This window comes from Saccostrea echinata, unplaced genomic scaffold (genome assembly GCF_033153115.1).
Source record: "Saccostrea echinata isolate AGI-Se365-2 ecotype Australia unplaced genomic scaffold, CSIRO_AGI_Sech_v1 ptg000043l, whole genome shotgun sequence".
Taxonomy (NCBI): Eukaryota; Metazoa; Mollusca; class Bivalvia; order Ostreida; family Ostreidae; genus Saccostrea; species Saccostrea echinata.
In genome coordinates this window covers 2,356,432-2,372,278 of record NW_026889792.1, presented here as the reverse complement: position 1 = coordinate 2,372,278, position 15,847 = coordinate 2,356,432, and the positions used below count along the sequence as shown (strand labels likewise).

At 32.2% G+C, this 15,847-nt stretch overlaps 1 protein-coding gene across 1 annotated transcript; it reads left to right on the top strand.

Moving 5' to 3' along the window:
- Nucleotides 1-5,030: 5,030 nt before the first annotated feature.
- LOC133201281 (tetraspanin-9-like) lies at nt 5,031-15,053 on the top strand. The gene is made up of 8 exons (XM_061337080.1): nt 5,031-5,119; nt 5,470-5,700; nt 7,883-7,957; nt 8,109-8,222; nt 8,362-8,550; nt 13,497-13,586; nt 14,211-14,285; nt 14,665-15,053. The coding sequence occupies exons 1-7, from the start codon at nt 5,054-5,056 to the stop codon at nt 14,274-14,276; spliced, it is 831 nt and encodes a 276-aa protein (XP_061193064.1). The 5' UTR covers nt 5,031-5,053; the 3' UTR covers nt 14,277-14,285; nt 14,665-15,053.
- The last annotated feature ends 794 nt before the right edge of the window (nt 15,054-15,847 follow it).

Sequence of the window (15,847 nt, the reverse complement as noted above, 5' to 3'; positions counted from 1 at the left end):
TTGTTTTTTCAACAAATTACATAATCATAGATTGTTTTTCTTACTAATCAATTCATTTTACGGATTTGTAAAATTGATACAACAAAATGTATTGAAAATTTTAAATAGAGATCAAGAAAATATCATTTTTATTCATTTATTAGTCCCCTACCGGTGAAACCGGAGGGGACTATAGGTTTCCTCTGAGTCTGTCCGTCCGTCTGTCTGTCTGTCCCTCTGTCTGTCTGTCAGTCTGTCCCACTTGGTTTTCCGCACTTTTTTCCTAAACGCTAGCAGATATTGAGCTGATTTTTGGTATGTGAGTGTATCTTGATGAGTTACAGATCAAGTTTGCATTTCGTTCCGCTTCATTGATTTTTGACGGAATTACGGCCTTTTCAATTTTTAGGGGTTTTCCGCATTTTTCTTCTTAACGCTTTCAGATATTGAGCTGATTTTTGGTATGTGACTTTACCTTGATTAGTTATAGATCAAGTTTGCATTTCGTCCCGCTTCATTGATTTTTGACGGAATTATGGCATTTTCAATTCTTAACGGGAACCAGATTACACTTGCCGGTAGAGGACTAGTATTGCTAATGCAATACTCTCAGAATGCTTATTATAAAATGATGTATGTGCAAAGGTTGCAGAACTGTTAATGTTCTTGAGATTTTAAATGAATTGTAAATTTGCATCAGTAATATTTACTTACCTATTTTGAAATGGTAAGGTGCATGGAAACCGAAAGCTTCTCTTTACGGAAAAACCAAAGGAGACGCACTAGCTAACGCCGACCGTTTCGAAAATATAAGATTTCACATGTTCTTTCGTCTTTTGTTCAAACATTCACATGCATGTATTTATACTAAATCCATATTTATTTTGAGTTTTTGAGAGTTTTACAGAGTGTACGACCGTGAAGCATCATCAACAGGCGTGACGGTGAGTTCATCATGACATCACGCTTTATTCCTTCCTGTGCTTGTCATACTGTATTGAGGTCAGTACGTCTATGTCCATTAATCTGTTTTATATACAGCTCCCTAGTGCGTCCTGTAGAAGAAAGGAGAGAATGCTTTTTGAACTCGTATAAAATAATATGATATTTTACAAGAAATATATGAAATTTTTTTTAGCTAGATTAATTCAATAAGAAAATATCCTCTTTGAATCTACTCAGATGTACCATGTAGCAAGTTGTCAAAAAAAAAAAATCTTTGATAGTTGGTGAATAATTTTATACTCAACAATATATTACACTGTATCCGATTGCCACTCCCCTTGATGACAAACAATAATTATATAATACTGTAGTGACGGATTCGTAGCTACTGAGGTATTCGTGTGGTTTTTTGAGGTAGTATAGAGAAAAAATATTTCAGTAAAAATGTCTTCAACCATACAATTCAACAAAAAAGAATGAATATTTTTTGAAACTTCTCTTCATTTTCCTTAATAGAAATAACACGAGATTCTCTGTAATGTTCCAGGTTTTCTTTATTTTTACTCTGAATAAAGAATAATTTTGTCTGGAACTTAGAGTATGAAAGAAATATTGGAACCGGTGCAAGCTGCCCTCAGTAGACCTGGAAGTTGCAAGGAGTAAGGAAAGAAGTCAATGCACAAGTTTGGGGATCAGGCCCCAAACAATGCTCAAACTGAAAATTGGTTGTAATTTAAATTGATGTTTCATATAATTGTATAATATTGTTTAACACAATACTGTATTTCAAAAATATTCAAAATACATGTATGTTGAAATACACCTTTCAAAGCAGTACAAATTGATTGCTTCTAAATGTATGTAGGTAAAGTTTTATTCAATGTCTGTTATGTAGTGTGTATTTATAAAACGGAGTGCAACATCATCTTCCTAAAAGTGATACATGATGAGCCATGGTGTGACCCACCATTTTCTGGCCTCCAAAATATGTTCCCACCGCACGTATACATACATTGTTTATAAATATACCCCAACAAACGCTTATATTTCTCTTGTGTATAATGTCCGCATTTAGATTAATTGCCGGATGTTGTACGTGAAATCATCGGAAACGTTAGAAATCCTGTTGTTTACAGCTTCGGTCGTTATAACTATACAAGAGGTAGGGACCTTTTCTCTCATGATGCAGTATTTTTCGTACAATTTAAAGCGTTTTGTAATTCAAACTTGTTTTAAAGTTTATCTTACAATAATATTTTTCGTTTGGTTAATTGAGTTGGTCATGAAAATAACATCTCTCATGATATAACACATATAGCATGATATAAGAAACAACTCCCTTATGTTTTAGCACTAAAATTATGATTTTCGCGAAGAATTCTGTATCTTATTCACAAAATTACTGGGCCATTCCTCCTCTTTTGATCAATGTATTCTCTACCTCAACACTTGACCCTGATCATTATCGATTCGAATTAATATCTAAGATAAGTTATTTTATCTGTAAGAATAGAGAAATGTGACAAGTGTATAAGCATGTACTCTTAAAATATCTGATGAAATCGGATCCAGAACCGGACGTACAGTTTCCATTTCTTTTAGAACATCAGGAATATTTGGCAGTGTAAAGTTTTTGTAGCATTATCAATATTCTTTATGCATACAATGTATTTTCCAGTAAAATGCTTAATTAACTGCAAAATAGCGAGTTATAGAATTTTTTATGTGGAATTTAGAAAGATAACAGTAAACTTATGAATGTTTACCCATAAGAGTTTTCCTTTTAAAATTGATATCCTATACTGCCCTAATGGGTCTTGTGATCTCGCTGGGCAACTAAAGAAGGGAAAAGCACTTCAAAATAGTTTAAAAAGAAACCATGTCATCTTGGGAAAAAATTCTACAAATTCCTGTAGTTTAGTTTTAAAAAGTAATTGATTTAAGTTAATGAGTGATAATGCTCATGAACAACTTTTGTGTGGAGTATGAAAGCATGGTCTTCCACAATCCTAGAATTGAAAGTTTATATTCCAAAGAACATTCAGCTTCCGTGTGTTTTGTCCTTAACCTTATAAAAAAAATCGTGAGTGACCAAAAAGAACGACAATCTCAATGTTTTTGCCAAGTAAAACGTCGTCTTTCTTCAGCAATGCAATGATTTCTCTTTTAGAAATTTACTTCTTTTTTTTTACACATCTATGTACCTTGTAACCTTGACCTTGTGTAACGTCTTTTGCTCAGGGTCATGACATATTCATCCCTCAGGTCAATCATGCTTTTAAAATTTTGTACAAAAAAAAATTATTCAAGAACAAGAATTTTACACTTCAAACCATAGACCTGCGATCTACAGCTGGTCTATCATTTTATTCTATACTGTCGAGTTTCATTTCATCTAGGAACTCTTTAATGTATTAGTCAATGCTTTTGGTAAATTCGGGAATACATTGAAGGCTATATAATATCTCGTGACAGTGTAAATGTTAGCAATGTCAGATTTCTCTATGTCGGAAGTTTTCTATACATCCCGGTGAGGGCGCTGCGAACACAGGAACATATTTTCCCGCCAAAGCAAGTTGGCGATCTGCTGGCTTCAGGTCTATGTTCAAACCCCAGTGACCTTGATAATGTTTAAAGGACGATAATGGAAGGTTTTACAACCCTTTGGTTACAGGCAAAAGTTATGTCCCTTGCGCCAAATTTGGGGATAAAACCATAAAATTCTCACAGTTGCCTTTGAAACTTTAACGGTTGTAGCTTGGTCATTTGACATATAATTGATAATTGAATCTTATATTTTGATTGCCCCAGGATAGGGCTAGCCATACATTGAAAGAATTTTTTTTTTGATCACAGTGAATTTCTCGCAGCAAGCCCAAATGTTTGTTAGAGTAAAGAAGAGAAACATTCCACTTTTCCCTTTTTTACCTTTCGGTTGACCTCGCAAAGGGAAACAGCTTTTACAATGTGTTGAATGGACTATTAGGAACAGGACAAGCCCTTAAATCACAAGGAATTTTTGTCTGAAGTATAAGATTCTAAAGTTTCTATATTTTAAAGTTTTGGCTAGCACAATAAATAAATACTTTTGTCATGGAAAATTGAATATCAATTTTGTTAGTATTGTCATGTAAGGAATGACATTGGCAAATGTAAATATTGTGCATTAAAACTAAAATATGAGTGTTATATATAAATACTTTTGTTCCCCTTAACCTTATTCAAAGGACCTTAATACAGAGTCAAAACGTTCCTGTGTTCATAAGCAACTTTTGTATCAATTACGAATTTCTTATGTTTCTTGGTTTCAGTGTTGGGTCCAAACAAAAAAAATATACTCTTTGTATCCTTGTCACGGAAGTTATCTACAGGAAAGCTTAAATCATCTTTACTTTTCAAATATTGACTTATCAGAAAATACCAGACTCACATGTTCAATTTGTTTCTACAAAGCTTTATTTTTTTAAAATTCAACTTCGTTTGGGAGATTTTATAATTATCCAACATGTATAAAACTGAATTAGGTATTTAAAAATACAGAATAATAATGCATAGTATCGATGAAGAAAAGACACAGTTAGACAAAAAAATTATTCATTTTAATCTTTGGCTTGAAAACAAGTAAACAACGGACATAACTTTTGACTGACTTTCCAGAACATGAATGATATTTCGACATAGGAAAAATCCTGATGAACCTGTAACCAATATTTGGATATCAGGATTTCGTTTTGATGGCGGAATTTTTAATTCCGTTTGCCCGTAAACATGGCGGACCTAATGGTAGATAATACACCGTCCCGGAGGACATATCAACTCGGGCACGGATGCTTAACTAATGTAGATCAGGATCTCTTCTGTAATTAGGTGGATGTCGTTGACGTCTTCGAACATTACCCGGAAATCCATCTATATGCAAGATTTTAGGAATTAAGACAAATAGGTTGTTAGTTTGTAAAAGGTTTTGGTACACAGAGCAGCTTACGGACAGGTTATTTCTTCAAAACTGAATTTGTTGAAAACAATAGAATTGTCTTTCTGTCAAGCACCAGGCTGGACGGCGTTTTTCTCCCGATAATACAGTATTCTATGTAGGAATTGTGATTTTTTTTCTTTTGCAGTAAACAAGATGGGGTTAGATTGTGGAGGCAGAATGGGACAGATCATTTTGGTCATCATCAACATAATTTTTATGGTAATTTGTTGTTTTTAAAAAAAAATTATATGAAAAAGACTTAATGTTGTAAGAAATGCAGAAAAATTCTGAGGTTATTCCTCTTATGCCCCATGTATGAAGAATTAACTATTGAAAAACCAGATCTCTAGAAACGTAAAGTAAACTTGCTGATATTTCTTAGATTCAAATTGGATGCATTACAACAAATGTCTACTGAATATTAGGTAGCACAGAATATTTGAAAATTTTTGTTAATTGAATATCTGAAAAAAGAGGGTTAAATTTTAAACAGAACAACTTTGTCAAAATAGAAAAAAAATGCAAAATCAGGTAAAACTCTTGGTGACATAGATAACCCCTTATTTCAGTTGATGGGCCTCGGGCTCTTGGTCCCAGGAATCGCTTTACAAACAAACTTTGATTTTGTGACTGATGAGATTAAACCTGTCTTAGACGAGATCAGAATCACAGGAGTAGGTCTCGGGGATGTTATCCAAAATCTCGGGATCGGATTCATCATTGTGGGCCTGTTTGTATTCTTGGTGGCCACCATAGGGCTACTCGGAGCTTGCTGCAAAAGCAAGTGTATTCTGACAATTGTGAGTACACTTTGCTGATTTTTAGAAATACTATCAAATCTTTGTACGGGATGGACTATGTCTTAACTCCAAAAAAGAAGCTTGAATTATTCCATAGTTAGTAAAAATTTAGATTTATAACTTTCTTTACTTCATTATTTTTGGATTTTTACTGTCTTGCATAAAATTTGATAACTTGATCGCAAACTAACTTCGAGAAGAACCATACATAAATAACTTAAAAGAACCTCTTGGTATTCAATGAAGGAAATATGAATGAATTTACAAGTAAAAGTCATCTTTCATTCTTAAAAGCAGACTTTTCGAAGTAACAAGGTTCTTCCATGTGTAGCTACCACAAACAGCTTTAAGGTGAAAACAAAAGATCACCAAGGGAGTGTAATGATGATCGCTACGTGTCGCCTTGTAGCTTGTCTCAGGAGTCATAATGAAGTTTCGTTGAAATGCATTTTGTTCCCTGATATACTAGTATTTACAAAGAAAATATTTCCATACGAACTCATTTTATTGAATCGAATTTCATAAGTAAAGCATCACACATGCTGGCGATGTGTTTATTCTTTTACGTAAGGCGGCTTATGATTTATTACTAAAGCGTAGATTTTATAGTTATTTAAGGAATGAATTTAATAGCTACCCATTTTATACGGTATAAACTGGGTTGGGGCAGTTTACGCTTTATAAACCGCGAAGCGGTTTATAAAAAAGCGTAAACTGTTCCAACCCAGTTTATACCGTATAAAATGGGTAGCTATTAAATTCATTCCTTATAATTTAATTTTCATTCATTTGATGTCAGAAAAAAAGATGATTGTCCTTAAAAAATGACTTCAATTTGTGAAAATTTTGAATGTAACGTCAGGCGGATCGATACGTTTTTGACGCAAGTCATTGTGACGTAGGCAACCCATTTTATACAAAATAAAGTAAATGTTTTGCCCAATCAAATAAAGCGTTACAACCAGAATTAAATTATACATTGTTATAGTACTTCATTTAACAAATACTTTTTATGCCCCCGGATCGAAAGATCCCGGGGGTATATTGTTTTTGTCCTGTCTGTCTGTTTGTCTGTTTATCTGTTTGTCTGTTTATCCGTTTGTCTGTTTGTCTGTTTGTCTGTCTGTCCGTTGTCAACTTTAACCTTGCCCATAACTTTTGATTGGTTGGAGCTATGACTTTCATATTTCACATGTGTATTCCTTGTGACAAGACCTTTCTTTGGGTACCATCATATTTGACATTTTGACCTTGACCTTGGAGTTTGACCCACTTTTGCAAAATTTTATGAGACTTTAACCTTGGCCATAACTTCTGAACAGTTTGTGCTTGGGGTTTCAAACTTCACATGTGTATTCTTTGTGATAAGGCCTTTCTTTGGATACCAACAACTTTTGACCTTGACCTTGGAGTTTGACCTACTTTTGAAAAACTTTAACCTTGGCCATAAATTTTGAACAGCTGGTGCTTGGGGTTTCAAACTTCTCATGTGTATTCCTTGTGACAAGACCTTCCTCTGGATATCAACCTATTTGACCCTTTGACCTTGACCTAGGAGTTTGACCTACTTTTGAAAAACTTTAACCTTGGCCATAACTTTTGAACGGTTAGAGCTAGAGCTTTCATACTTTAGATATGTAATCCTTGTGACAAGACCTTCCTTTGAATACCAACCACTTTGACCCTTTGACCTTGACATAGGAGTTTGACCTACTTTTGAAAAACTTTAACCTTGGCCAGAATTTTTGAAAGGTTGGTGCTAGGGCTTTCACACTTCACATACGTAATCCTTGTGACAAGACCTTCCTTTGGATACAACCACTTTGACCCTTTGACCTTGACTTTGGAGTTTGACCTACTTTCGAAAAACTTTAACCTTGGCCATAACTTTTGAATGGTTGGTGCTTGGGCTTTCATACTTTACATATGTAATCCTTGTGACAAGACCTTCCTTTGGATACCAACAACTTTGACCTTGACCTTGATGTTTTACTTACTTTTAAAAAACTTTAACCTTGGCCATAGCTTTTTGAACAGTTGCAGCTAAGGCTTTCAAATTTGAAATTTTTTATCTTTTGGCCTGGATTTTGACTTGCATTTGAGAAACTTTAACCTTCGCCATAAGCTGCCATACGGGGGCATCAGTGTTTCACAAACACATCTTTTTTTTTCTTTTTTTCAGTATGCCATTATCGTGTTAGTGTTGCTGTTGTCACAAGTCATTGTTGTGATCCTGTGGTTCACCATGCAGAATACGGTAAAGTTATAAGTCTGCATTGCTACTACTGGCGATATCCTAGCTAATTTACGATTGCTGCTATTTAACATAGCTATCAGCAACAGGCTTCATTCTTAAGATATGGGGTATATATATATCCACTGAATTTAATTTTTTAATTTCTTTCCAGCTGAACTCTACCGTAAAAGGTGAGCTGACAACTGTGTTAACGAACAATTACAGAGAGGATAGCATTAACGGGACCAGCCAACAGAGTAACGGATGGAACTATCTTTTCATAACGGTGAGTTTCTTTGACTTCTTGAAGCAATATAAATAACATAAATAATCAAAAGTCCTCAAGCTGGAACGATTTAGTGCATGTAAAAATAGGATGGAGATACTGATGTGGTTGAAAATTTTGTGTTTTAATTTCTTTTCAGCTTAAATGTTGTGGTATCAACGCAGTATCCGCTGGAACAGCAGGGGATTTCCAGAACACTCCAAACTGGAGCGGTAAGGGGGCAAGTCAGAAGATCCCCACGTCTTGTTGTCAAGGAGTCACAGCTGAAAGCTACACCGCATCAGCTAATTGTACAGACAGTGTAGCAGCTGGAACCTACTATGAGCAGGTATGCTAATATGATTAAATACAACCACAGTCAGTTAACGGTAAAATACAACAAATGTCCAGGCTCATTATTATAAACCTGCACTAAAAACTCTGGCTATGCAAATAAATTTTTATAGATAAGGATGTGTCTTTTGATATTGGCGTAATGTATGCCAGATATCTCACTGACATTTTAAGACACAAGAAAATTATTCCCAAAAATCATGCTAAATATATCAGGAATGAAGCATCTTTCTATGACATTTTGAAAATTATATATTTATTTGGTTTTGTTAAATAAATAGCAATGGTTTATGTTGAAAATAAAGATTTTCCTGATAAAATTTAATAATCAAGCCTTAAGGAGGGATTCTTGTCTGGTTTCTGACTAGCTGAAATATTCAAAGTATATTTGGCTTCTTTGCTTATATGTCTTATATATTTAGATGTAAGGGATTTAAAATATCATATTTTTCTTTCCTCATCATAATTGTACAACTTTAAATAGAAATGGTAAACTGAGTTTGAAATCTAGCAGGGACTATATTTTTGGCGGAAGGGCGGCGTATGAAAAATATCTTCTTTTCTGCTTCTGAAAATTACTATAGAACGATGAATTTGGTTAAAATTTTTACACAATCAAAGACTTAAAGAAATTTTTAAGTGTAAGTAGAATTAATAATAAGGGACTTAAGTTTTAAAATATATCAAATAAATATGATTTTACAAACAAACTACAATTTATTTAGCTTTTAGAAGCTTCCAATCTAAGTACAGATTTGAGCAAAAAATCCGTAAAAAGTGTTTTTTCTGTCTTAGTAAACGATCAAAACTTTTTGTTTTTGTTTTATTTTGTATCCTAATATGACTACTTTACCATATGTGAAAATAAGAAAAAATTAAATATATGAAGCATATAAAAATAATTAATATATCCTTAAAATTTAAGAAAAATGGAGGAAATTCGGATTAGCTAATATCTGTTTTTAGTTAAATTATTTATTTCATTTTGGTAATATCTGATAGACCCTATATGGTAACATCTTTTCATGCAAAAAAGAAAAACATTTAATCTTTTGAAAATGAAGAAGGCATCACATGATTGGCAACAGTTGTTTTTTATTCTTAATGTCAAGGAAAAGGATAATGACCTTGACCTTACCTTGCTTCTAAAATAAAATGGTCAAATTTAATCTAACTGATACAATCAATTCTTCTTGAATATATGAAAATTTCATTAATTTTGAGAAGAATCCCACCTTAATTTAGACTGTAGTAACTTTTGCTTGACCAAGTTATTGTCATGACTAATGCTGAAAAAAATGTTATACCAAGTCAGGAGTGCAACAGAAAAAAATGTAATGATCCCCCAAAAATATGAAAAAATGTGTATGACAATAAAGTTAGAAAAAGAATTTTCAGTGAAAAACAATAACTGATATACCATTCAAAGGATTAAAATGTTACATGAATCACAAGCAGTATTAATGAGAATCAAGTATCTGTGCAGACCCAACTATTTCAGGAGTACAACATTTAATGTTTTGCGCCCCCCCCCCCCCCCCCACTTGGTAAAAACCTTTATCAATATATGTTTTTGCTTTATTTTTTGGAAAATAAAGACACAAGGAACATTTTACCAAATAAATTTATGATTTACAAGATCTGTTTGTGTCTCATTTTCATATTTCCATGATCAGGAATGCAACACATTTTTATAAAGATCCAAGTTCAATAATTAAATGACTTCTATTCATCCCAATAAGTATTATCTGATCAATAAGCATCTATTTGAAAAATTAAGCAATAAATTAATGATAGTTTTATTATGAAAATCTGTCCCTTTTTCAGTTCTATCACATCATACATGTATGTGTTTTTATCTTTTTTTTTTAATTTTCAAAGAAATAATTGAAAAGAAAAACACTGACAATTTAGATAATTCCACCACAAATGTACTGAAACCAGAATCAATGGAACATTTCTGATGTGTAATTTGTGCTTCACAATTCTACTTTTAAGTCTCACATGCTCTTGGTCATGAGGTGAAACAAAAATGTTTATATTTTTCAATGATCAAGTATGAATAAGTATGAATACTATTGATAAGTAGAATGTTTCTGGTTGATCTTAGTTGCTTACAGAGTTTATCCCATGAATGAAATATGAAGATAACGAACAGTAATCAAGCTTAAAAGTCCATTAGAATAATACAAAGTGGGAGCAGAACACATTCGGACCTCTGAAAACATCAGAGGTGGGATCAGGTGCCATGGAGGAGCAAGCATCCCCTGTCGACTGGTCACACCCGCCGTGTGCTCACTAGCATGATCGGGCAAACAGAAAGATCCGTAGACAGTTCAGTGTGAAAATAATAGCCTAACAATTTGTTAAAAAACGTCAGTCAGCATTTAACGTAATGATAGATTGTATTTGCTGTTAAGGTCATTGTATCGACCATAGAATTTGTGTCGACATTAAACAAGACTAATGTTATTCTTGTTTCATCAACTTAGCTTGCCTCGTTTTCAAAAAAAATTGTTCGTACGTGGAGTATGCTCTTGGTTGTCGAATCAACTGGGAGACATAAACTCCATATGCTGGTGATAATAGTATCTAAGGAAGTTGACGATAGAAAAGTTGATTGATTAATTGTATGTTATTTTGAGAATTCTTCACTCGTACAGAATCGTTAGGAAAGTTTAGGTCATCAAGTTATCATAAAGTTTTGATGTTAGGTTACTATTTAGTCTTTATTTAGTAAAATATCCAAATATGAAACATATGTGTCAGACTCTATGGTGTCTTTTATTTCGACTTTAAAGGGATATATCGAATCTCTGTTGGACTGAAAATGAACATTGTTAATTGATAAAACATCGTCGATACATCTAAATGTTGAATTGAAGGCCACAGCAAGAACATGTTTTTTCTTGAAGAAGTTTTTGAATAAATTCTGCTTTTGAATACTAAAATAGGTCTGCTAATAATGGGGTGCAATTAATACCAATGGGAATTCCGACAGATTGTTGGAAGAATTGATTTCCTAACACTACGTAGATATTGTCAATCAGAAACGAGCATCTATTTAATTTCAACTTCGGAATACTTATGTGTACAGTTAGATTGTTTTTTAACAAAATATTTTTGCAAATGACTAATAAGGTAAGTGAATGAACGAGTTTCATTTTTATTGAGAATGCAGCTGTCTATGATGTCAAAAAGCCCTAACTTTAATTTATCTTGGGGAATGGTTGTGTAAGATGTTGAAAAGTCATACGTATTGATGTTATTGATTATGGAAAAAAATTTGTGATTTCAAATTTTCTGAAAGTTCTTAGGAGAATTTGAGTATCCATATCTGATTTACACCACTTCTCGAATATATTGTAGTACAGTTCTCCTGAAGTGTCTCCTTCACTGCTGATTATATTTCAGTGAGGAGTAAAGAAAGAGATAGAACATTTACTGGAACCCGCTATGTATCTTTGTAAGGATTTTTACGTAGTTTAAGAATCCAGTATAGGTATGGTAATTTTAAATTCAATTCAATTGTTGGGAATATTAAAAATATTTAAAACTGACATATGATTTTGAAGAATTTCGTCCTTGCAAAGGGAACTATGAGTTTAAGTTTGATTACCACTGTGGTAATTAAATCGCAGAATTAAATCAAAGTTCCTCTAAACCACAGTTAAAATAACGAACCTAAAAAACAAAGACAATGTTATTACCTGCTTTGTCAGTTGGGACGATTACATATTGTTCGTGTAATATAGCTAATTCTTTTTTTACTACTGAGTAAATGAAGACGGAAGGGCAGATGGTTTTCATATTGCCCCTCAACCGCTTGATGCGAGCTGCGAGATTTCTACATCCATCTGATACTTTTGATCCATTCTGTCAAAGTGTCAAGGTCTTTTTTAAAATAAGTGATTTAGGGTCTTCATTATTAACTTTATTTACGTCATCAGTAATGAAGGGTGATGAAAAACATCAGCACGTTGGATAATTATGTCACAAATGTTCGATAGCTAAGCACTGTAGAGGTTTTCTTGTCATTCAAAAGTTTGGAAGCAATAGTCGATGTATATTTGTACGAAATTGTCACTTCCGATATATTATCTGGAATGTATATACCATATGAAGTTATTAATTGGGATTTATGCTATGGTAAGATGAATTGTTCAAGAATCAACAAACCGTCTGTCATTATTTTGAATTTACACGAAAGCAAAATAAATTCTTATGATATACTGTGAATTTATTAATTTTCGTGGGGTTTAATTTTTTTAAGTATGGAGAGGCCCATGAATTTATTTCAACCAGAAAGTTTTAAAATTTTACACCTAGGCAATTCCCGTTTCTTCAGCCAAGTAATTAAATACCCAAGAAGTAATATTTTTTCTTCAAAGCACAAAAATAGACCCCCCCCCCCAAAAAAAAAATAATAAAATAAGCGATTTTACTGACAAATAAAATGCTTTCTTTGTTTGCTAATGCGGGAATTAACGGTCGCAACCATTGCAGAAAAAATAAGTAGCCCCCTTAAGCGGAAAAAGTTAAAGAAATACTATGACACATGTTGAGCATGTTGACACGTTTAAAAAACAAGTTGTTTGGCCATTAATTGTCCACAGCTGATCTCTCTGTTCTACCCGATCAAGACAAAGGACTCAGAGCGGATGTGACAGGGAGTGCTTACTCCTTGATAGCACCTGATCCCACCTCTGATTTTTTTTTGTCAGGGGTACATGTTTGGTCTGCTCTCAGTTTATATCGTTTAATTGAAATTTTTAACATGATTATCGTTCATTACCTTCAAATTCCGTTCATAAACAACATAAAAAATAAATTATTTAAAATAAAGTTTTCTCTGAGTAAGAGATACTAAAACAATTAACATTAAACCTAATCTGGCTTGGTGTTTATTTTATTTTGAAGAATAAATTTTGATTGTTATAGGGATGTTATGACGCTATGATTGCCAAATTTGACACGTCTAGATATAGCAACATTTTACTTGGTACTGGCATAACCATTATTATCATAGAGGTAAGAATAAAAGATACTTATATGAAGTTAAAAAATTGCATCAGATTACAAAAACATGCACATGTTTATTTACACTTTTGTACCTTATTATATACATATTTATTTATACATTCATACTTATGTATTGAATATATCTGAAACTGAGTGATATAGTAAATAAAATAAGTATACATATACCTGTCATTAGAGTTTAACAATGGTATCTGCCGCTTTTCATAAATTCATTAATGAATTCGTAAATACATAGATACATTAAAGTTATATTAACAACTTTATACATGTAATTGTGGATTTTTTTTATTATTTTGTATGACAATTCAGTGTTATATTTAAGGAAATTGATAGAAGTGGTTTCCGATCCTATTAATTACTAGTCAATAAAATATGTTCAAAACAAATACATGTATAACTTGCAAGCAGTCATGTATGGTTTATTTATTTATTGAAGAAAATAAAACACGGTGTAAACTATTGAGAAAAAAGATAAACATTTACACATAGTACATTGCATAATTGCATATAACCTTGTATTCTTTCTCGTTGATGGTATTCAGACATATAATGTATTATAGATGATGTATTTCGATGTATTTCAATACGTTATTTATAACATTTTGATTACAGCTTATAGCTATCATCTCATCAATTTTGATATGCAGAGGAAACTTTGATGAAGGGAATTTAGCCTAATTTGATCATGTAAATAGGCATTTGCATTTTTCCTTGATATGTTTTACCTTAAGGTATCAAAGCTTAATCTTAATTTTTTTTTCTATCGTATTAATTAAATACTGTTTATATCAACTCAAAAGAATTACTTAAAGCTAGCATTACAATATTTGTATAACAATGATCATTTAGTGTTTCAATACTTTTATTTATTTTTTGAAAGAAAGTAATTGTGCGATGAGGTAAAGATGCTTTTTTATATTTCAAGATTTTAATTGATCACATGTATTAAATCACTTAAATAATAATTTAAGTTTATAAATTTTACATCACTGAAGATCATTAGACTGTATCAAGTAGTTAATAACAACTCTGTCTAATAACGATGTCAATATTTTTTTTACTGTAGATACTTGCAGTCCTTGCTGCTATCTGTATATGCCGAGGAACAGAAGAAGACGATTAATAATAACCTCCAATGAAATCAACTCTGTCTTATGACGTCACGTTTCACCTTTAAAAACTCATACTCACTAAATACTTCGCTACAAAAGCACGTTTCTTTTTTCTTATCTATGAAAGATAAACATGTATTTGCATTAATATTACACACTACTTTGAGAATATTCTTTTCTTCATCTCTGTGGATAATTTTTTAAAACTTCCTGAGGTCGAAATACGGTATGTTAATTTTTGCTTTCATTGTAAGAAGTATGAAACTATCATTGCAATTCCTTAATTATACATATTCACGATTTTATGTACATCAATGAATAAAAAAAAATTAAAAAATCAGAATTCTTTTGCTTATTATTTCAATATGTCGATATGACAGAATGATGTATGTTTTTTCTTTGTTTGAGAGATTAGTATTATCTTTATCAGACTGATATATACAGTCAACTATAATAACAGAACTGTGAGATGTTGGGGTGAGCATGTAATCTTTTAAAAAGATTTCATCGTTATTTCGAAATGACAGATGATATATTTCATCGTTATGTCGAAATGACAGATGATATATAAGAAAGAAGTAAAAATGTTCAGACGTTAGAATATGCATTTATTTACATTATTTCGTATGTATGACACTATTGGGTTTGAACAAATAGTGTTGTCTAGGTGGAATCAAGTGATCCGTCCAAAATTCTTCCGAACTGATCTGGATTCCATCATAGGCGACTTGTAAAGCCAAAAATATTTTTCTAAATTAAAATATTTTTTAAAAATGCTATATATAAAATAGATAAGCTTATTTCAATTTGGGCCTACAGAGCATAACAGTAAAAGACAGTTCATAGAAAATAAAGTTCAGAAGGATTTCATATGTAGAAATACTAATAAAGCAACATGAAATAACTACCAACTACATGTAGATGCAACATAAGAGGTGAAAAAGGTCATATAATTTGAAAATATGTTGTATACATAAGTATCTGGACAGTAGCAATAATTATAATACTAACATTATACTGAAATTATAACTAAATATTCATTAAGATTGATGATTACTTATTATTCAGCATTTAAAATTTTCCTTATTTATTAAAAGGGTAAAGTTTTTGGTGAGCTTAGAGAGATCATGAGGAAAA